At 40.9% G+C, this 22,944-nt stretch overlaps 4 protein-coding genes and 1 pseudogene across 4 annotated transcripts; 1 reads left to right on the top strand and 4 right to left on the bottom strand.

Moving 5' to 3' along the window:
* Positions 1–76: 76 nt before the first annotated feature.
* Positions 77–8,987, bottom strand: LOC129582553 (bone morphogenetic protein 1-like). The gene is given in 15 exon segments (XM_055474074.1): positions 77–518; positions 806–1,059; positions 1,405–1,434; positions 1,437–1,617; positions 1,712–1,965; positions 2,340–2,535; positions 2,602–2,885; positions 3,250–3,735; positions 4,340–4,579; positions 4,644–4,877; positions 6,131–6,309; positions 6,519–6,639; positions 6,742–7,056; positions 7,623–7,991; positions 8,792–8,987. Coding segments are annotated over 14 exon segments (3,177 nt in total). The 5' UTR covers positions 7,816–7,991; positions 8,792–8,987; the 3' UTR covers positions 77–308.
* A 1,536-nt stretch (positions 8,988–10,523) lies between these two features.
* LOC129582873 (cytochrome c oxidase assembly protein COX18, mitochondrial-like) lies at positions 10,524–12,678 on the bottom strand. Its single transcript, XM_055474496.1, has 3 exons — positions 12,235–12,678; positions 11,152–11,529; positions 10,524–10,718 (listed from the first exon to the last, which is right to left on the bottom strand). Exons 1-3 carry the CDS (start codon positions 12,676–12,678, stop codon positions 10,524–10,526), a joined length of 1,017 nt encoding a protein of 338 aa, XP_055330471.1.
* A 506-nt stretch (positions 12,679–13,184) lies between these two features.
* Positions 13,185–14,447, bottom strand: LOC129582582 (speriolin-like). The gene is made up of 2 exons (XM_055474117.1): positions 13,599–14,447; positions 13,185–13,501 (listed from the first exon to the last, which is right to left on the bottom strand). Exons 1-2 carry the CDS (start codon positions 14,058–14,060, stop codon positions 13,457–13,459), a joined length of 507 nt encoding a protein of 168 aa, XP_055330092.1. The 5' UTR covers positions 14,061–14,447; the 3' UTR covers positions 13,185–13,456.
* A 169-nt stretch (positions 14,448–14,616) lies between these two features.
* Positions 14,617–17,538, bottom strand: LOC129582581 (phytanoyl-CoA dioxygenase domain-containing protein 1 homolog). Its single transcript, XM_055474116.1, has 6 exons — positions 17,266–17,538; positions 16,883–17,150; positions 16,315–16,446; positions 16,031–16,174; positions 15,513–15,762; positions 14,617–15,047 (listed from the first exon to the last, which is right to left on the bottom strand). The coding sequence occupies exons 1-6, from the start codon at positions 17,290–17,292 to the stop codon at positions 14,993–14,995; spliced, it is 876 nt and encodes a 291-aa protein (XP_055330091.1). The 5' UTR covers positions 17,293–17,538; the 3' UTR covers positions 14,617–14,992.
* Positions 17,539–18,465: 927 nt separating this feature from the next.
* Positions 18,466–22,239, top strand: LOC129582872 (protein transport protein Sec24C-like; annotated as a pseudogene).
* The last annotated feature ends 705 nt before the right edge of the window (positions 22,240–22,944 follow it).

Genomic DNA, 22,944 nt, shown 5'->3' with positions numbered 1-22,944 from the left:
TTGGTGTGTTTTAATATCATTTTTTATTAAATGCATTATGATTTCATCACTAAAACTTTTTTTGAATGATGTGTAATACCGTCCGCAGTTATTTAATTTATATTATGTCCGCTTTGAATACGTCACTGATCATGAAATTTGCACTGAAAGTGAAATACTGCACAATCGTTGCTCTGATGCAAAACGCTTCTGCTTTCACTTGTTTAAAATTCCCTCATAAAACGTTAAAAACCCCCACAGACATTTACCGGCATTCCATATATCGACGCTATTTATAAATTAAAAAGCAGAAGAAAATACTGTCTCGCTCAGCGTGTCGGCTCATCGGGATCGGGTCCGAGGAGACGTCTGCGTAGATGGACCTCTTGCTCGGAATCAGTATGACTGCGTGTTGTCGGCCCATCACCAAAGCTGCGGATATCGTATGCTACGGAGAATCCTTTGGAGTTGATATTATCGTCACTGCGGAAGCGCAGTAAGATCGCTCGACCGGTGGATAAATACTCCGAAGTGGGCAGCTGTGAAAATCAATCGAAAGTTCGAAACTGTCGAATTTGGGCAATGCATGGGAAATAAAAAAAATGAAAAGGAATGTGGAGAAAAGGCTAACGGAATAAAGTGACACCGAGAATTACAGAAGTTGAGAAAACTATTAATGACACGAGCACAATGAAAGAAAAATTTATAATGTGTTTTATTAAGATTAAGAATACAAAACTTCCATAAACAGGCAAATTTACCCGAAATAAAATTGTGGGCGCAATAAAAAAACATGGAAAAGGCTTTAAAAAAGCTTAATACTAACCTTGTTGCCGCAGACCGTGGCCAGTTTGGGTGACGAATCGTCGTACCCATCGTAGATCTCAACAAAATCATAACTGCAATCCTGTGCATCTTCCAGTTCAAAGGCCAGAAAGCGCAACTCCACCGACATCATATCCATACTGGATTCGATAATCCAATCGCAATCCTCACGGTTATCATAATTCTGATCGCCGTATTTGGCGTGCGAGTACAGATGACCCACCATATTCGTGGCAATCAAATGTCCGCCGCATTCTGTAAACAAACCGACGATTAATACTCCTGACCTAATGCGTCTAGGCTGACCTTTGCGCTTATTATAATAACAATTTACATAATCAAATTGAGAAACAGATAATAACAAGCAACGTAAAAGCAAGTTTAAACCATGATTCATATTGCCGAAACTAACAGAAAGAACTGAAGACAAAAAATTAAATGTGCACGGAATATCGAAATATATACAAAAAAAATTCGAAAACAGTGCCTTCCGAATAGGGGATACGCAAGTTGAAGTAAAAAAAAATTCTTACAAAAATATTCTATAACAAGGTAAAGTAGAGTTTTCGAAAAATAAACAAAGTTCAAAGCAATTCCCACCTGTGCTATGCTCTGCCTTGAATCCTTTCGATGGACACTGGCATCCGACTGGAAGACCATATACATCTGATTTGTACTGGAAATCAACGGATGGGGAATTTTACTGCCGCAAAACCGTCCCAGAACCGGACTACCACTGGAGTCTCCATCATACAACTCGATATGATCGTAGGCGCATTCCTGGTGTGGTTCAACCTCAAATTCTTGGAAAATCTGCCAAATAATCAAGGATACAACCAAATTTATGTCCAGAAATTTGAAGGTATTAAAACAATTTAGCGACGTGTCTATCGAAATTTCTCTTTACCACTTTGATACGGTGTCCGGGCGTCGCGCTGAAATGCCAGATGCAGTCTTTGCGTGGCGGATAGGATTCGGGATAATTGGGACTGGTGATTTCGCCGCTGGCTTCGCTGATGGCGTACTTGCAACCGCCTTCCTTGCAGTCGTGTTTGTTCTCATGCAGCGTGAATCCGTTGTTACATAGACATTCATAAGAGCCGATTGTGTTCCGGCAGATCTGCTGACACCCGCCATTGTTTTCCGAGCATTCATCTTTGTCTAAATTAATATGTACACGATAAAGATAAATGATAAACCTGCCGCTAATCAAATTTATCAAATTGTGTTATAAACTAAGATCAACCGCTGCAAAAACCTGCCAATTTAGAACTAAGCAGACTAAATCACCCGAAAACATTGTCGTATCATGTATGTAAATATTTCCCACTAGAAGACAAAACGAAACCAGTATTCGTAATCAAGCGAACAACTTTAAGTCTGAGACAGAAGCCCAGAGACAGATACAGTCACTGCACCACGACAAGTACTGTGATGACAGGTAAGTATGTACATCAAAATGCATTCGACAGAGCAAGGTCACTGAGCAAATAAAAGTTAGGCTAACCACCAAGAAAAGAAATTACATAAAGTACCTGTAAAGAATATCGCAGAAAATCCACTCTTCTGTACCGAATTATCCGACTGGAATACCACCCGTAAAACATTCCCCTCGGATGTGATGGGCATAGGTATCACTTGCCCGCAAAACACACCCAACCGTTTCCATTCTTCCATGGTGTAGTTGTCCCCGGCTGAGCTCACGGTGACGGAATCATACTCACAATCTTGCTGTAACGCCACCAAAAAATGTGAAAAACTGATACAGTGTTAAGGCGAAAACAAGCCGGAACATACGTTATTTCCTTCCAGATCGAAATGGGTAAAATTCAGCGTAATACGGTACTGCGGTGGCGATACGATCTGCCAGACACAGTGCTTATTGGCGGGATATAGTTCCGGAAATGATGGACTGACAAGGGTGCCGTTCAACGCATTAATAAACCCACCACAAGCTTTTTCGCAATGCTTGCCGTCCGAATGCAATTCATAACCGATCTGACAATCGCAGCGATAGCCACCCAATGTGTTCTCGCAGATCTGCTCACATCCATGCTCAGTTTGCGTACATTCGTTGAATTCTATAGAACAATAAAGCGTTTTAATTTATATCGTCCACGATTTGCGCCGCTCGTTTACAAAGATAAATCTCAGTAAACCAGTTAGTAAACGTGATCAGCGCTCATCAGATACGAGATATGTTTTAAAATATGCACATTTACAAAAATGAGCCTTACAACGGTAACAGACTTAAGCGCCGAATTAGGAAAGCAGTAAAACGCACACAACCTTCGAATACGGATAAAATCGTAGTACAAAGTACAATGGATTCGTAATGACGCAGAAAAACATTTCGAACACTGCGCGTATTATAAAATAACATGCATATGGCAATAGCATAATAAATTTTTTTATCTTCTAATACACCAACAGAGAATAGTTTACCAGTCATATAATCCAACGAAAACCCGGCCTTCTGCACCGATCCATCCGAGGCAAATTTAATCCACAAGGAATTCCCCGTGGATTTCAGCGCATCGGGCGGCCGGTAGCCACAATAGCGTCCCGCTCCCAACAGCGGCGACATGGCATCGGGTCCATCGCGAATCTCCAGATAATCATACTGGCACTCATCGTGGTTCTCAATCTCAAAATGCTGAAATTGTATGGCCACCTGGTAGTTCTTCTCCAAGCGGATGACCCAGATGCACTCCTTATTGGGCCGGTAATCATCAGGATAATTGGGACTCTGCAGTTGGCCTTTGGAGGCCGTCACATTGCCGCCGCAGATCACTTCGTAGTTGGCCCGGAAACCGGTCAAGCGGCCCATGCCCGGCGGTGGTGGCGACGGACTGGATTTGTACTCAATCCATAAACGTGAGCCGGTGGACATGATGGTTGTCGGCGCTGTATTCGTGCCGCACAGGCGCGCTGAAATGTCCAAATGTAAAAAATTTACAGCAAAACATCTCCATCTCCCAGCCAAATTTCACCAGATATGTTCGCAAACAGACTGCAACCGAGTGCAAACCCAACTACTTACATAAGTACTCTAACCAGGTAAGTACATGGTAAACATAAGTATAACTGAATATTAATTTTCGACATTGCGTTTTTTTAAAGTTGTGAAAATAGATTTTATCCTTCACTTCGTATCACCAATGTTATCAAATCATTTGACTAAATTTGAAAGCAGAACGAATTCCAGTTACAGAACTCAAGTTGAGTACGAGTACCGATAATTGGTAGCGCAGTGGATTTAAAGTTTCAGTTCAGAGATCAATCAACTGCAAGTACTCGTAATAATAAAAATAACAAAATAACAAGTATGGAAATAACAAAATTTTCATAATTTTTGACTATACCAAGGAGGGCAAATATTTTACCGGTCACAATGTCATATAATCCAATAAGAAACCAATGTAAAGGTTAATTTTTGTATAAACCATTGCGACTAAAAATATAAATAAATCATTGGTCGTTTGTTTCGGACCATGCAGTACGTTTCACACATCAGAAGCAGTTTCACACGTACCAAGCAGCGGAGATTTGTGCCAATAACCATCCCGAATCTCCAGATAATCCCCGAAACAGTCTTTCGTATGCCCAATGGCCAGGTCACTGATATTCAACGAAATCAACTCTCCGTGTGTCGCAGCAATCCGCCAGACACACCGGTAACCGTCCTTATCCGCATGCACCATCGGCTGATTGTCCAGTTCGTATTCCGGTGAACTGAACGATGCTGTCGGTGCCAGCAGCGTCCTGCCACATTCTACCCACCGTAAAAATCCCAATGAGCACAACGAAAAAAGCGGTGCGGGAAAATGTCAATATACTTGGGCATTTATACAGCAATTTGGTCTGCGCAATATCCCCTTCGGACAGCCGGATACGCTGCCCGATTTCCGGCCGTTCAATCATATCGGGCGTCTTCCGGGGCAGAATCGTATCTAGGTAGGTGCCGCGCGCGAAAGTATTCCGTGCATAGTGCATAATACTGGCGAAATCGTACGGCTGATCCAGTGACTGGACTTCCTCGGCGGTCAACTTGTTGAAATTATATTCCTGACCTGTGTATGAGAGATGGGAAACTTACTGTACACCATCCAGTTAATTACTGTCATTCAGATGTCAATCAACAATACGAGTCTATTTATGCTTTATGCATAACGAGCCATAACAACAACATACACATCAGACTGACGACGAACGATTTATGGGTGATTGATGAGACAGTTGTCGTGCGATTTGTGTCCATATCGCATGTACACAATTCTGACCATTCTCTGGCATGTTTTCATTCGCACACACCAGTAGCCATTCAGACATGGCTGGTGCGCGTAGACGACATTCTTGTGAATTGTTACAGGTAATAATAATGAAAGACATTATTCAAGATATATACTGTCCAGACTTCAGACAAGACTGATGTCCAGAAACACCTGCTGATGTTTTGTCCACGCTGCTCATTTATATTTACCAATCAACCGTAAAAGAATATATTTCCACCATCAACAAGGTAGCTCAATTTCAGTACAACAGGAGACGAAGGAAAGGTCACTCGCCAATGCCGTGGCACAGGCCACATCTATAGAATATCCAAACGATTACCGAAAGCAAGAGAAATCTTCCATTACCCTTAAAATATTCCACTTTCTCTTTATAAGTCAAGACAGAAATAATGTCCTCATTTTTGTTACAGTTTTCCCCTTTCTATTACCACAATCGAACCAGGGAACAACTCAAATGAAATTAACGGCTACTACAATGAAGTTGCAATTACATTGCATTATCCCGATTACAGTAGTATCATTCAGTCGCCATAGCTTCTGCTTTGGGAAGATTAAAACGACGGCAAAACGTTTGGAGAACACTAACAATTATGGTTGTCTTAATACTGATACTTTTAATCAGTTTAATTAGTGCCTAATATCTATCGGTGTAGGCTCACTGGAAACGAAAAGTACTAATGCTTTATCTTGAAAAATTACGTCCAGTTCTCAAATCTAGAAAACTACTGTATTTTCAATAATTCCTAAGTTCTAACACACACTCTAAAACTGTAAAGCACCTCTTGGGTACAAATAATGTTGTATCATGCCACCACACTACGGTGACCAATACAATTAAGCTACAGAACCCGCTAGCTGACGCCTGATGACGTGAACAGTGAACACTCTTAAACAAAAGCACCTGTTTTTGTTAAAACCGTGCAAATTATCCCAGAACGAGGAATACTTAAAAAACCATTGTACGGTTGAAAAAGACGATCGGTTAACAGTTTCTCGGATCCGAATACCTTTAAATACGCTCAAATAATTACCCGTCATTATGTGGCCGGTAATAATCTCCACATGATTATCCCGATCAGGACGTGTGTGCTCGTGCCAAAAGCCAACAACATGTCCTAATTCATGGACGACGATTCCGAATTTATCACAGTTTTTGCCAATACTGATCGCCTGTGCACCGCTCCCACGTTTTCCCACGAATGAACAGCACCTAAACAGAATAACTCCATTACCGTCACCCTAAAAACACGATTACGAAACTTTAACCACGCTTATCGGTACTATCATACTCGTAACAACCGGACAAAAAAATTTAGGCCAATGTATAATTGTTCTTTACAATTCATAACAGCACAACAAGAAAAGCGACAGCTGTGACACAGCAAAAACCCCAAGCTGATATTTTTACCTTATGCTTACCCACAAGGCCGTTCGGTAAAGACAATGTAGTTCTCGTGTTCCGGACGGCGTTCCACAAAATGCACGCACGTGTAGTTTTCCCAGTGACGCATCGCTTGTTTGAATAAAGCTTTATGTTCTCCTAAAAATTTCGTGTAATGTTTAAAAATAAATAAAAATGTTAGACACATGTCCGCATAAACGGTCGATACCTAATTCAAAGAATTAAAATTCCATTACCTACCGCTGAAGTTTTTATCAATTTCATAGGGAATAATTCCATAATCCCAGATGCGTTCCATGCGTGCCGTCGCGGCCCGTTTCGCCTTGACGTGCTGCAATCTGGGATGTCGGCGACGCGCGGCGCGTGTCTGATTGCGAGCCTCCAGCCATGCTCGTAACTTCATACCGGCTTCCAGTCCCTCAGCCGAATGAGGGGAACCAATTTGTCCAAATGTCTGATTGCGGCTGACATCACTGCGACTGACCATGTGGGTCTGCGGAACTTTAAATAACTGGAGATCAGCATCACTTAGCGCCATGTCATTAATGAATCCAGCTACAAAATTACAAAAACACTTTTTAAACCCTGGTAGAGCTCCTCCATGCACTTATTCACACAAAAATAACCAAGTCCCATTCTTAGCCGCTGTTCTTTAGGGATTGCTAATCATTAATTCTGCCTCGACATCATTTCACATGGGATGTTGTCACAAAAATGCTTTGATTTTTACGGTAGACAAATACTCGAGTTTCGTATTTCTTCATTACAGATGTAATTCTGCAGCGTAAAGGTACAGTAAATAAACAATCCAATGGTTGCGACGCCGACACTTAGTGCCAGTTACTATACAAATCTTGTAAAATTCAGATGTGGTTTCTTGTTTTTGGCCAGCGTTAAAAGGAATTTTCAGGCACAAGTACGTATAACAGTTAAAAAAAGAAGGGTCAGCTTCTTTTTAAAAAAAAGAAACCACATTTACAACTTATATCGGGAAGACGGCTAGGAAAAGCTGTTCTTATTATAATCCGAGCCCAAACTCTACGATATCGCCACATGTCTATTGTGTTGCAGGAACTTACTATACAAATAGCTATGGTATCCTTCGAGCATATTCCCCTTACCGGCTTTGCATGGATCCGTAAAGTAATCATCGGAAGTCTTATGCGAAAACGTATGCCGCGTAAGATTCCCATGACTGGATGCAATTATTGGCCATAGAGAAGCACAAAAAAATAAAATAAAAAACAAATCATTGGAGCGACGTCCCCAGGTGGGCCAGCATATCCGGAGGGAGAGCATTCGGCGATCCAGCATTTTGCTATCAGCAGCAGCTGCGTATATCACAATCAATGACTATCAAAAGCGGAACGGTTCTGCGCGGGATTACAGTCCCCAGTGGGGTTAACAAGAGCAAGGGAAACCAGGGTCCAGTGAAGGCATATCAATGGATAGAGCGTTGGAGGATATCACAATCATGATCAAAATTCAACCTAAAAAGTTTGAAAAGCATTACATAATGCACATTTTTTTAGGAATTTAAAATTTACTATTAACATTAATTGCTTTTCCAAGCCAACCATGGTATCCCAAAAAAAAGTTTTGGAAAACGTTTCGCAACATTCGTACATGATAAACATCAATTTCCGGAGCAATTCGATTCAAATTACACTCTGTTGCGGTTGGTATTAGTCAAATTATTTGCTGGTTGCTGGCCATTTAAACATGGCATTAAGCCGTGTCTGCCGAACTTGGACACGACTACTGTTTAAAAAGTTAATTCACCCGAAAGTTGAGACAAGCACGCATAGTTATCACCCAGGAGAATCTTAACACGAGAGACCGGCGCATATATAAGCGCACTGCCATTTGAAAATGCGCTCAGTTCTGATCTAGGGAAACGTCGTGACCCATGTTACATGCATGTGTACATGATATAGTGGCGAAATGTCAGCAAGGAATTTTGAAGAACGAGTTAAATTTAACTAGTTTCTAACAAGGATCTGCTAGAAAATCCACCATGACGATGCAGCCCTGCTGTGCTTCATAAACACTAATGAAATCCTTATTCGCTGCTATTCGGGAAATATACTGATCCTCATGATCAAATACTGACCACGCCGAATTGTATAGTGCATATGAGCATTCATTATTATTGGCAAAACTGTGCACACTGCATGACAAATTTTTTAAAAAATGAATTATGCCAATAATAAAAGTTTTGAGTCGAAATAAAATCGGTATAATAAAAATCATAAAAGCTGTTAATAACTTTCGAAATACTCGTACTTACCATTTAAACCCTTATTCTCAAGCTTACTTTACCATCAGAGTAAAGCATAAGCTAGGGCTAAGGAAAATTTGGTTAGCGAGACCAACAAATGATTATTCAATACGAATATCATTATTTTCCAAGGGGAAAAAATAAAAACCGCAAACGCTCTATCCACTTGATGGCCATCACAAAGTGACCTACTACAATCTACGCTACTCGCCTGCCACTACCACGCCGAACACATGACACAACCGCTGTAACAATCACTTTTGCCAAAAAACACTGGAAGTGCAATATAAAGAATCAGATGAAATCAAAAATCAAATAACTCAATCGGTTCAAAAAACCAAAGTCCACTTGCGCGCCGGGCTGCAGCCATAATAATCATACTTCCGTCTCGTGATGGGTATTACGCGATTCGCTGTTCGCCTATATGTTCAGCACATAAATCAGCACAAACCCACCAGACAGCACGATAATTTTCCTACAGTTTTCCAGAAAGGAAAATCTGTACATAGATTCCGGTATCAAAACAAAATTGCACATCAGTTTTGAATCGTTTCCCGCCAGTTTACAAGTAGTACACAATCGACAGAACTATCCACAACTTTCCCGAAGCAACCGGCTTTCACGCCAATGTAACGCGAATGTATCAAGTAAAACGATACCAGGGAAAAGTGTATACCCAATGATATTTGCCCAGGAGAAATGGCAAACACCATTCTCATTGTCCCGTTAATCACCCAACACAAACTCATGAATAAGTAAGTGGCAAAACAATCCGGAGTGTCAATCTGTGGACAAATTAACTTCGTACCAGTTTCCCTTCGCCCCTGTGTTGGCTGGTAATTGTGAGCACCGTGAACAGAGTGGTCAGATACTCAGATTTATCCGTGTGTCACATTATCCACATTAACTGTAAATGCACCCCCCCCGTAATTGTTCGGAAACCATTAAAAACGCTCTATTCATACATGTCACACAATTGTGAGGAATGAATACAATGAGAAATCAGTGACAATCTACCACACTGTCAACCAGATATGCAGAACTATTCGATTCGCACAGCGATATCGCACACCGTCTTCCCATAATATTTACACATGCATATTGACCGGTAAATTGCAGAGAGTTGTGGATATAAATATGTATCACGAAGTACGAAACAGATTTTACGTACTCCAAATTTAAATAAAAAGGTCTCTTAAATCATTTCTTTTGCTTTCGATCTAGCATTGAACTACCCGAATAGTAAAATTACTATTCTGAAAAAAATTCACTTGTAGTAACCGTTTTGTCCATCACGCCTGTTGCCTTGCCTGATTTCTCAATCAATAAACCACTTCTCTTCAACAACACTACATATATGTCGGACTATCGTCAGTAGTTGTATTAGTTATTCGTGTAAAAACTGTTATTCGTAATTCGTATTAGTAGTTATTGGTATTTTAGTAATTTTACAGTCTTCCGGCTGCAACACGGTAGAACCGGGAATGAAATACTGTAGCAGTACTGCTAAAAAAGCAGAGTATCTGTTATACTCCCTGAAATGAGTCAACACATTTGCACGTAACTCGCGGCGCAGCCAAGAAATAGTACTGTACTCGTTGAAAAACACATCTATACATCAAGGCAATATTTAACATGATTTACATTAAGCAGAACAAAATGGTTAATATTTTTTCATAAAAGCAAGTAGCTTATTCTATAATTATGGGATTACCTTATTACTTACACAGCAGCCAAACATTCAAACAGATTTCGCTGCGCCTGATGGTAGCGCAGGAACCGGCAAACGCAGGAGTTTCCGGAACATCGTACGGTAGGGAGCCGGATTTTTGTCAATCACCGGAATCCTTAACGTGCGCATAGTGCGCGGATTCATAAACAAAAGCAACTGAATAATTCCAAATAAGGACGACATAGTCCAGTAATAGGAAATAGCCTGAAACAACAGTAAAAACAAAATGAACACGCTCTTACGTCTCTGGGATAAAAATCTAAACTTCTACTGCGGTGCCGCAACAAAGATTTTCACAAATGTGCGAACACAGCTATAAAAGTAAACACCAAGAAATTCAAAAACCAGCCACCTAACTCTTCGAACAAATTTTGGGGTACACCTTTGAGGCTTTGACAACAAATTCTCTAACCATGCGTTATTAACACTATCCATCAACACTATCCCTTACATATATTTTCTACAAAATTCGGGGTCCGAAAAAATTGAACACTGCAGCCTTCATGCGATATTCCAGTGCATGTCTGCATAGCTTACTGTAAATCACTAAAAAAATTCACCATTATTGAAAAATAAAAACTTGAAAAATTAGCGCAAGAAGCGAAAAATAATACGTTCAAGAAATTTCAGCATTTACCGCAGGTAGAGTTGCAGCAATGGGAACAAAGAACACCGACGCGATGCGCGCAACCCAGACGACGAATTTCATAGGTAGACTCCGCTTGGCCGGCATACCGGCCACCCACAGTTCTGTCAACAGCAGATTCATGATCCCGTAGATTACCGGCAACGCGTACATCCTATCCCGACTGTTCATATCACGGAACCATAACAGTCCGCCGTCCGCGAAATCCTTTCGCGCCTCCTGGTGCTCCAGATGGGCCCATCCGCCACACAGATTGCGCAGTGCGAAGGATAAACCGATCCACAGTGGGATCTGGAACCACGGCAGCAGGAACCCTTTGGCTGGATGGCAGTTGTGTTTAATCCACATTTCCCGCCGCTCAACGCTCATCTGCTTCGATAAAAAAAATGTGCCATCGCACTCGCTACAGTCTAACGGAAACTGCGAATTTTTGCATGAAAATCGTAAATACACTGAAATTTCGCATTGCAATATTGAAATCAGTGCACCAATAATTACGAGGAATATTTATTTATGATAAGTTAAAGTAGCCTGGTGATTATTATGGTCACCACCAGTCAGCAATTATATATTTTAAGATAAACCGCATCATAGTCTGAATGAGTCTGCTGATTACTGCAGCACGGGAAACCGCACACGTGTTGTCGTTAGTTTCGTCTCACCCACTTATTTATCAGACCGTAAGTCGAAAAAGTCATACTTTGTACGTGAAAATCTGAAACAAATAATAAATTTAAAATCTAGAAATTTTAATTAAATGTTATTTTTTAACCAACGTAGACTTGTAGCAATGACTTACGGAATTGTCGATTTCACAAAATTTACAAGCCAACTACCAATATAAATACTTCAACACAATGTGAACAACTTTAATTTGATAATAAATGGATAAACTACATTCCGAAATTTCAAACCATCTCGATCATTTAAAATTCAGTTCAACAAAGTGAATAAAATTTATTTGGAAAAGCGAAAAAATCCAGAGAAATAATGAAAAATCGGCTCTGCAGCAAGGTAGGTATTTTAAAGACGTTAACTGGAAGATAACTGCATCATAACCGCGCCAGCACTTACGAGTTTACGGAACGCAGAGGCTGCCTGCTGTTCCGTCCAGTTCTTGGCGCGCCTCTGCACACTGACACCGTGCGCCACTTCCCGGGCAATCTGGTCCATCTGGGGTTTCAGACTGGAGACTTTAGCGGAGATGCGCCGCTGCAAAACTGCCAGGGGAACCGTCACCACACTGCGCAGCGCCACGACGCTGATGATGATCGTCGCCCACCACGGCGTCCCGCAGGTCTCGTGGACGGTCAGGAGGATCTTCTCGCAGCCGCGCACCAGTGCGCTGTCGGCCATATAGTCCACCCAGGCGGTGGACGTGACATAAGTCCGCGCGGAACGGAGAGCGGGTGAAGGAAGAGCAGTGCGAGGTGGAAAAGCATGGTGCGCGATAAGCAGTGTATTGCGGATGAAGGGTGTTCGTGGACTACGGATGAGGATACTCCAGGCTGCATGCATGCTACTCACTAGTCGCTAACAATATTTCAATGAACGAATACAAATAAATCTACAAACAATCTTATAAATATGGTATATAAATTGTACACACGGGCAAAAAGCAGCAAAATCACAGAAATGAACTGCGAAATTATAGATATGGTATATAAATTGTACACACGGGCAAAAAGCAGCAAAATCCCTGAAATTACTGTAAATAATTATGAAAGTAAACAAACAAGTAATCGCCGCACGAGACGGGATGTACATTTTGGCAGAGCTGCGCAGCGGCGGAATCTACAGCCGACTTGGGAGCGCAACAAAAATTGTTCTGTTTATCTTCTCGAACCATTTTTCCGTTTAGACTTTAACAATATTCATGTTGCAGTTTGAATAAAAGCTTTGTTCTGATCCTTGAAATCTGAAGCACTGGCATGCCATGTTGCGGGAAAACGCTTCGAATTACGTGTTCAAATTTTCGAAGGTCAGCTTAACATTCGGCAGCCCTTATTAGCTCACCATCAGTATATATATTCGTCCAAATTAAATTTATCATACCAGACGGCAGACTACTTACAGTTAATACTTAGATTAGTTACAATTTACAACAAGCCTGTATTAAGCACACATAGAGCATCATTAGCGACCGTAAAAAGTTCGTGTACGCACCATGCACATTATGATAAGAACTAAAAAAATCAGAACAAAAACAGAGGTGTACAATCATCATTAGCCAAGACCACCAAACAGTCTAACAAAATTAGAACATCTTTCACCAGCTGTGAAGGCGCAGCGATCGTCACAATCCGTCGCAGACTATCCTCACTAAAATCCCCATCTTGCTCTAAAATATTCCGAAAGTATGCACAACTAAAACCCGTTTCAGTTTCCTAATTATTTTTACTGATTTGATAAGCAAATATGGTGACCTTCGCACATACCGTGCTTCGGTAATAACCCGTATTCATTAATAATCGCCGACGATAATTCCCGTGCAGACCAATAACATATCCACATTTCTGTAATTTCTTCATAATTTTACAGTAGCGTCGCTGCGTGGTCTGCTGCGCATCGAGATCCACTTCGCGGGCAATGATACTCTCCATATTGCGCATGGCAAATCCGTAGAAGCGCGTCTGCTGCGGCCAGACTTTGGTCAAGACGCGGCGCTCCAGCTGAAAGGCCAGTTCGCCCACCACAGCGTAGTGGCGCAACGACGGTACAGCTGGAACCGCGGCCCGTCGCGCACAGCCATGGTTCTCCTTGGCCGGGGACTTGTCGTTGGCTGGCGAACACTGTGCGCTGGTATTGTTGTTCTTCTCACAAAACAGAGCAATCAAACGTTCAACATTGTCTTCGAGTTTAGCTAATCGCTGTGCCAAACTGACCGTGCCACACGACATGAACAATTATCGATCGTTACCGAATTAAACGGCAGATACTGATGCATGATGGCTTCTCGCTATGGAATTTATTAACAAATAATAAATTATTCCACTTATTTGTTGCAAAATCATATATTTACACCTGTTTTCCAAGCTTCAACTGCGAAATCTTGACGCTACCAAAATTTGCGTTTCGATGACCTTTCAACCATAATACGGATAGTATACATCAGACAGCTGCCAGACACACCGCGTATAGTTCAAAAATCAATGTGGTAGCTTTGTTTTCTTTTAAGTGCTATACTAATGTATTTTAAAGTTTTTTAGATCTTTTCCATTATATAATTTCTTTAGTATTGAACTTGTTGCTGTCTGTTCTGAATATACAATACTCCTAGTTCTCCAATACGGTAGTTCTGCAGTTTTTTTATGAGCTGGACGTACGGATTCTATAATTCATTATGAAATGCCTTATGCACCACATAGACATCGTATCGGGATGTGCGATTATCATGTCTGCGCCCAGCAACTTAAAAATTTATCATATAAGAATGTATGAAAGCCAGTGGGGAACAATTGTAAACCGAAGCCACCAAAACTCTTATGGTAAGAAGCAAATTTTTGTTTTCGTCGCAAAAACATGAGCTCTACTTGTACATACATCTACAGTACACAGCATCTACCGTACATAGCTGTAGAACGCAACATATTTTGCCAAGTAGCTGAACCGGTATCAGCTATAACTGAGCAAAATGATGTTGTTAGGTAAGTACATAAATCCGTAAAATCGCGAAACCAAAACAAACTAAATAGTAAAATACGGAAATAAAATCGAATGATAAGTCTGCCGGCTGGTTGAAACACACAAGCAAAGTATATTATCAAGTCCAACGCGCTGTCAACAGTTTCTTCAGTGACGTTTCTCCAACTGCTTCCAGGTTATACTGTTTTTAAACCTTGACGTCATATAATTTTGGGAAAGGAAGCGCTTCGCTTGGCTGTAACCTACAAACAAAATAATCCAAACAACCAAACAAAATAAGTTACAGAACTTACGGTATACTAGCTATACGTGCAATAGGAATTAACAATAATTTACAGATACGTTAACTTACGAGCTAGCTGTACTGTACATGTGCTACTACCGTAGTATTGTGAGTACTATTTCGCGCAGTACTGCGAGTGTGGAAATTCAGCGAGGGAACGCTGCTTCTGTTTTGGAAACGGTTGGGTGTTCTAGAGAGCTAGAAGAATTATTCTACTTGTTCTAATTATTTGGTTCTCAAGTTTAAGTGTAAATAGCGTCAGCTTGTACAAGTTGGAATAAAAACGTACTATTTCGATATCTTCTGCAGAACGTAGTGCATTTTACTAGGAAAGCTTAAGTAGGGTTTCGTGGATCGACATTTCAGCTGGTGTATTAATTTCACTCTACATATAACATGTACACATAAGTGGACAAGCACTAACCAGTTTTCTTTGCTGTACTGGGCATTATGATGATCCACTACGTGAAAGGTGTAGGCGTGCCGTGGCAGATCGGAAGTGTTATCTTCACTTCGATGGATGACATTACCGTGGATGAGGACCAAGGAGCCTTTGGAAACCGGTGCCGGTTTGAACTGATCCAGTGGATAATCCGGCTCCACACCGCGGATCATCGTCAGGTCACCAGTTGTTCCCGGATTTGGAGTGCGCACAAAGCGGGACGTAGGATTCACTACAAATAACCCAGAATATTAATGCAGGACAGCAAGTTCAATAGCTGTAGACGCTATTAGTTACTCAAGTAGTAATTCCAGTTATCACTGTCTAGCAGTAGCGCTAGCGCATTAGCAGTTAAAGTCATAAAAAATTTTAATTACAATGGATGAAAGAAAAAAATTTTATGATATAACTGTAACACTGTTGAATTTTACAATTCTTATGATATACCGACTTACAGACTTACAAGGTACGAGTATTTCGAAGGCACTCCTTAAGCTTACCATTCTGAGTTCCCGGCAGAAAGTACAAACAACCATTTTCCACTGCTGCATCATCCAGAGCAAACCAGAATCCAAGGAGATTTGATGGCGGATCGGTGTACAGGAAAGTAGAATCTTGATGCGTGGATACTTTTTGCCCAATTACTGCAAGACACTTTTAAGTAAATCAGGAAACTATTTACAAGCAACTATTCAATTTATACGAGTACCGCAAATTAATTACTGTGCATAAGCCATAATCTGCCTTGTAAATTAGGCACTTATAGATTAATGATAATCGGTACCTGGATTTTTGAAGATGTACATGCTTTGAACGACTCTGGGATCTTTATGGCCAAGCTGCCGGCATACATCTTTCACCTTCTCACCGAATGTAATCTTTTTGAATACCGGCTCCAACCAAGCGAGTGCGTGCCCTGTACATGTTCAACACAGCCATGTTCAACACAGTACTCGCGCGTAGATTCAAAAACATATTAATATAATGTCTGCTGCGAGTTTGTTTGAATAAGTAATAATAATTTTTTTATAATAATTTTTTCGTTTAATTCGAAACCAGCAGTCTTTCTATATTCAGCAGTATTTTTATATCAATATTACACCCGTAAGGTACAGTACTGTAATACGGCATCTATCCTGGGAACGGCACCGATGGGAGCAAATTTAGATCAAATGTTCTCTGTGATTAGGCCGCATGAGTCAGTTGATGCTGTGTAATAAGTGAACTCTCCTGAGGTTGTGTAAGAAATGTATGCGCATTAATAAAAGTACTGTTTATTAAAAAAAAAACTGTAATACTGTATACTCTGGTATATGTAAAGGTAAAGTTTGTAATATTAAGGCAATCTTTACCGATTTTATTCACCGATCGGCTTTTCGGCACGGTCAGATTGCCATCCTGATCAACCGCTTTCGGTTCGAAGAAGAAGCGGATTTTGTCGTTACTGGTCAGAAAATACTCGTCACGGCTTTTGCAGGTTTTGTCATCCAAATGGAAGATATGACTGCTGTGCTCTTTGGGATCCATTTCATCCACGATCCGAGCCATAGTCTTCTTCATTTCGACGATCTCCTCGTCGGAGAGGAAGTTCGGTATGACCGCATATCCATTTTCATTAAACTAAAAATTTGCGAACTATCTGCTTAAATTAAGCGACAGTGCAGCTGTCATTATGTCTTACAAGTATACAAGTACTAGTACTGAACTACAAAATAATCTTCACCAGTTCACCTACCTGCTGTACGAAATCCGAATTGACCATTTTTGCAGGGCTGTAATCAATCCACTACGCAAACTCGAATACGGGATTATTGGTCGCGGAAGAACTGTGATGAAGAAATTCCTTTTTGCAGAGACGCTAACTCACACTCGAATGAATTCTGCAAAACTCTGCTCATCTACCCAGGATGATACTTGGAATTGAATTAATTTAGGACTTGACGTTAGTTGCATATGTGCAAGATATTGTTACAATAGTCAATACCGGCCTGGTGATTTTTCTTCTGCCAGAACTCAAGTGCGAAACGATGATGTTATCTAATCGTCACTTAAATCTATGTACCACAAGTCCACGAGTGTGTCGCGTATATATTGCTTTTGAGTTTTGACACTTTGATTCCATGATTTTCATCCCCGATATCAGACAGATAACACATTTATCGTTAGAGCCTGTACTGTAGCATAGTGAAACTGTAGCCTACTACAGAGGCTCTGTAGTACGTACGTTTTTTTACAATGTATACATTTTCAGCTTCGTCATTGCGGCATTCTTAAAAATCGTTAATGTCACATTAGACTGTCATTAGTTATAATTAATTTTTAAAGATTTACTGTACATTACGTACATCCGTTAGCGTAGGTGTAAATTATAAGTACATAATTTACAGCTACTGTACGTATAAAATTTTCCAATAGCCTAAAAACCCAAAGGTTTTTACGGTTTACCTAAGGATAAAAAGTCTCCGCTAGCTCTAGCGGAGTTTGGCTACAGTAGTTGCAATAATAATAATCAAATAATTTATTTAATTTTAATGTTAATTGGGTGGTAATACGTCTGGCATTAAGATGGCCCACCGCCCGATCCCCGGAATTGTTGTATTGATCATGAACAGTATCCTACAATATACTCGTAGATTGCAGTTTGCACTCCGATTCTCCGCACTCCGATCTCCGGTTGTGCGCTGGCCGCTGGCCAGGTTTTCTGATGCTAGAAAGTGTAGAAATACACATAATTTCTCTCCACTACCGAGAAGGCGCACAGAATCGCTTCTGCACGCGTATCTCGAAGTGCGTATAAGTGATTTTCTTCCTGTAAAAATCTGTATCCCTTTGAGTCTTTGACTCAGTCAAGATTTCACAAAGACAAATTGCGTGACGCAGGTGGAACCGCCCGGTTTGGCACTCTGATTTGGCTCACATGTTCGATGGTTTTAAAACTCTTTTTCCTTTGATTTTCGATTTTCGTGCGAAAAAGTGGAATCTTCTCCACAGTTTTGGTTGAAAAAGAAAGATTAAATTACGGGAATCATTTTCAGTGGTAAATGTGCAGTTTTAACCAGATTTGCAAACCCAAAGGATTCTGCCTGCGCGACGCACAGTAAACAACGTAAACGGTAAATCGAACTGTGGTCTATGATGACGAGTTTATCAGAAGACGTCAAATGTTCGGATGAAGCTGCTTGTTCGGACGAAGGTTCTCGCATCTTATCGGAAGCGCGAACACTAAGCGAGAAGATTACCACCGAAATCGAGCAGTGCATCCCGAGTTCCCTTCGCAGTTACTGGAGTGAAAATGCGCAGCGCTTCCATGCCACGGATAAACCGAGTAGGTTTTTGTTTACGAGTATCTTGTACGAGTATTTTTTAGCATTAGCTGATTAGCATTCACCTGCATTAGCTTGAAATGCATTTCGATCGTTTGCAGTACTGAATGCTTAATGGTTTATTATGTGATTTTTAAGCGCTCGTTGGGAGTCCTAAAATCCGTTATTTTATGACTATATAACCTTATAATGAGAGAATTAAAAATTGTTCACGTACAGTACTTGAAATAACAGTGCTTATTTTGCAGTAAATGGCGAAAGCATCATCGCTGTCTTGGAGAAAATATCCTGCGATTTGAAGTCAGTTTTGAATACTAATTCTGGTGCGGACTGGGTCGATGGTGACCATTCCAGTGAGGTGAAAACACCTGCTACGAGTACACGGTATGGGAAATATCTGTACTAGGAAAGTGCACCGCTTTAGGCTAGCACTGAAAGACCGAAGCGAAGCTAGACATGGTTTTCATCCCAGAACGTGTTGCATGCTAATTTAATGCCGTGGTTGTTGCCTTTTAATAACATGATTAGTTTATGTTGATTTTAATTATTTTTTAAAATATATCTTATTGTGTTAATGCTGTTTCACAGGTCGGAATCGCCAAAGTCTTTCCTCTCCTGTTCTCCTCCAGCCACGCCAAAGCCGTCTCCGGTTCTTCCGAAAAAGCCGGGCAATAGTTTTAACTCCGCACGGGACATGATGAAACTGAAGGGGACGGGTGTGCGGATAGGGCATAAAAGTATAGTGGTGAAAAAACGGAAGCGACCACAGAAAGTGGCAGCAGCCGCGAATGCCCCAGCAAATACTGTGGAGAATGCCACAGCCGCCAGTGCTAGTGGCGAGCTGGATCTGTTGGCTTCTGGTAGTGAAGTGCCTGATGTGGACCTGACCGATGAACAGAATCTCTGCTTATCCGAAATCCTCAGTGATTTCTTCGACCGTATTCCGGATGGATGTTGAGACAGGACGAAAGTATGGAAATACAGTGTTAGTATAAGTACTCCCGTAGTGCTGTTTGCGTATTTATGTCTTGCAAATTATGGGTATTCAACATTTGATATGTGCTTAATTTTATTAAATTTGTGATATGATTTAACATCGCGCTTGTTTTTTACTGAATTCCAATTTTTATTCTCGTAGATTTCGGTGTTCGATTGTTTTTGTGACGACGGAATTTCCGCAGTATTACTTCCAGTACCTTGATTCGGAGGGACTTCGTGTTGATATGATGCAGCGACCGGAATTGTGCTTGGGAACATATGAGTTTCTTGCCACGAAGGATTATTGCAAACATGAGAAGCTGCCCGAACCACCGGCATTTATCTTCATGATCGATGTCAGTTATCGGGCCATTTCCTCGGGATTTGTGGGGATGGTGTGCAATATGTTGCGGAATGAACTGGAGTCGCTTCTGCCGGTCGAGACAACGGGACAGGATTCGAAGCTGCGGGTTGGCTTTGCCGCATTCAACGATAGCGTCCACTTCTTTAACCTGAAGGTAAAGTTGACTCAAGTTTTTGCGGAGATTTCGTTATGACTTTCTCTTGTTGTCAATATTTCCACCTTATGCTGACATTCGCTAATCACTGTTTCAAAATGCTAACACAATTGTACAGCCGTTACTATTGTATTACTTTACCGTGTTTGTCGTTTCACATTCTTACACCAATCGGTGGATTTTTTGTCCTCTAACGGTATCGCTAATCCAGCAGTTTATCCGGAAATTTGAGCTTTTTCCCAGTTTGTTTTTTGCAGTCTAATCTGAACAAGCCCAGTATGATGACGGTGAATGATTTTACGGATAAGCTTCGTACCTATTGTGGATGGCTTTCTGGTGAAACTGGAGGAGAGTGGAAAATGCAGGACTCACTCCTTGAATACATCCCTCAGATGTTTGCGAACCGCCCCGAAACCGACACCATTCTTTATCATGTGATACAGTCCGTAATGAGAGCTATGGAAGTGCGTTGTTGACGCATGACCTAAAAACATTATTTAGCTTAACTTTATTGACGGGAAAATTTTTGACTTTTTTTAGGTGGTGGTATGCCCGGGTAAACTGTTTGTCTTCAACTTCTCCCTTCCGGTGTTGGATGCTCCAGGCAGAGGACGAACACTGCTAGGAAGTAGGAACGGAAAATGAGAAAACATTATTGAAGCCGCAAATCCCTGACTACAGTAAACTGAGCGCAAATTGTGTTAGTGTGGGACGCTGCGTGGATCTGTTTCTCTTTCCCAATCAGTATGTGGATGTGGCTACTATCGGGGAGGTGTCGCGCATGACTGGTGGTCAAATCTACAAATATAATTTCTTCCAGGTTAGTACAGCGAATGAATTAAAATTTCAATTTAATTTTATTGTTCTAAATTAAAAAGTAGTATGTAGTAATGAAATTTGAAAAATTTATTTGTTTGTACGTTTCAGCCTGATAAGGACGGGAATCGGTTTTTGTAAGATCTTCGGCATGAACTGAAACGGAATATCGCTTTCGATGCCGTGATGCGGGTGCGAACCATGCTGGTGTGCGGCCGACAGATTACTTTGGCAACATGTACATGCCGAACACGACGGAAGTTCATTTAGCGGCGCTGGATTCGGAAAAAGCCATTCTGGCCGAGATTAAACATGATGACAAATTGGAAGACAAGTCTATTGTGCATATACAGGTTCGATTGCTTGTTAACATATGTGCTTCCTTGAAGTTCCTTCGCTTACTACTGTAGTTACTACAGTTATTTTTTTTATTAGGTCGCGCTTCTTTATACCAGTCTGAGCGCCCAACGGCGAGTGCGTGTTATGAACTTGGCTCTGAGCGCTTCCGCCGAATTCCCGGAAGTGTACCGCTGCGCTGAGATCGATGTTATTATGAATTTCATGATGAAGAACAGTACGTTCAGAAACGTGACATTTTAAGTTTCTTTTGTTTTTTGATGTTGCAACATATTCTAGCTATGCATTCTGTTCGTTTTTTTATTCATGTATCAAGAGAAGACAAACCGAGGATTGTCGTTTTTGTTTGTTTTTGTCTTTATGGACTTGAAAACTTATGGTCAAAGGCAATTTTGAAAGGGCATCGCACTCCAGCAGCAAAAAAGTCTAAAGTCTGCAGATATCACTAGACTAAACATACGGTTATACTACTTATACACAGTCATGGTATTGATCTACAGTATTTATCCTAAATACCTGATACTTTTACAGGTCTTAAAGGTGTGGTCGAGATCTGTCCTGCGGACATTCGAGAAGGTTTAGCGCACTACGAAAATGTTGATGGCATACCGGAAACACGGCAGTTCTTAAGCGCCTGCCAAACAGTTGGTTTTGCCGGAGATATTGCAAATGCTTCCGATTTACGCAAACTGTTTATCACGGAGCGGCATCTTCTAACAAACAGGTAATGCAAGTGCAGTTCTGCTTCTCCCTGTTGCTCCATAATGGCTTACACTTGTCCTTTTTGAATTGCACTTTTTCATGCGTTTTGTTTCAGTCTCCCATTGGTTTTAAAATTTAAATATATATCATGTTATTCATGTATGTCGTAATTTTATTGTAGTTCCGGGACTTGACTAGCCATTTTTTTTTCTAAAACAGGAACCGATGTATGAACAGATGACAGTGGGCTGATTGCACACGCCGACGCCCTACCGACGGCAACGCAGAACTGGTTCCGGCGCTTCCTAATGGAAGACAAAGGCGTCAATGCCGTGCAGCAGTTTTATGTGGATTTTATTTATTATTTGTATAACCAGATTAGAGAGGAACTGGAAAAATAGATTCGATCTTCGTGTTTATTTATGAATATTTTCCCTCTTTTACCTCCTATACCTTATTGTTAATTGCACCTTGACGGTTATTCTTTTCTGGTTGTCTTTTTGTTTATCTTCTATAAAGTGGTGTCTGTCGAATGTGAAGCCCGTCAATTGTTTTTCGAGATTCTAGTGTGTTCAAACTGCATTTAACGATGAGTACAGTTACTGAGTTTTATGCTGTATTTTATATGAGTTTTACATACAATGTAGCCTCGCGCATTCGCGCTCGGCACTTAAGTACTGGAAATTATGAATATTTTCAAATGAGACATAAGCACGCAGA

The sequence above is a fragment of the Paramacrobiotus metropolitanus genome, unplaced genomic scaffold (assembly GCF_019649055.1).
Source record: "Paramacrobiotus metropolitanus isolate TYO unplaced genomic scaffold, Prichtersi_v1.0 Parri_scaffold0000008, whole genome shotgun sequence".
Lineage (NCBI taxonomy): Eukaryota > Metazoa > Tardigrada > Eutardigrada > Parachela > Macrobiotidae > Paramacrobiotus > Paramacrobiotus metropolitanus.
This window is presented reverse-complemented; position numbering and strand designations above follow the sequence as displayed.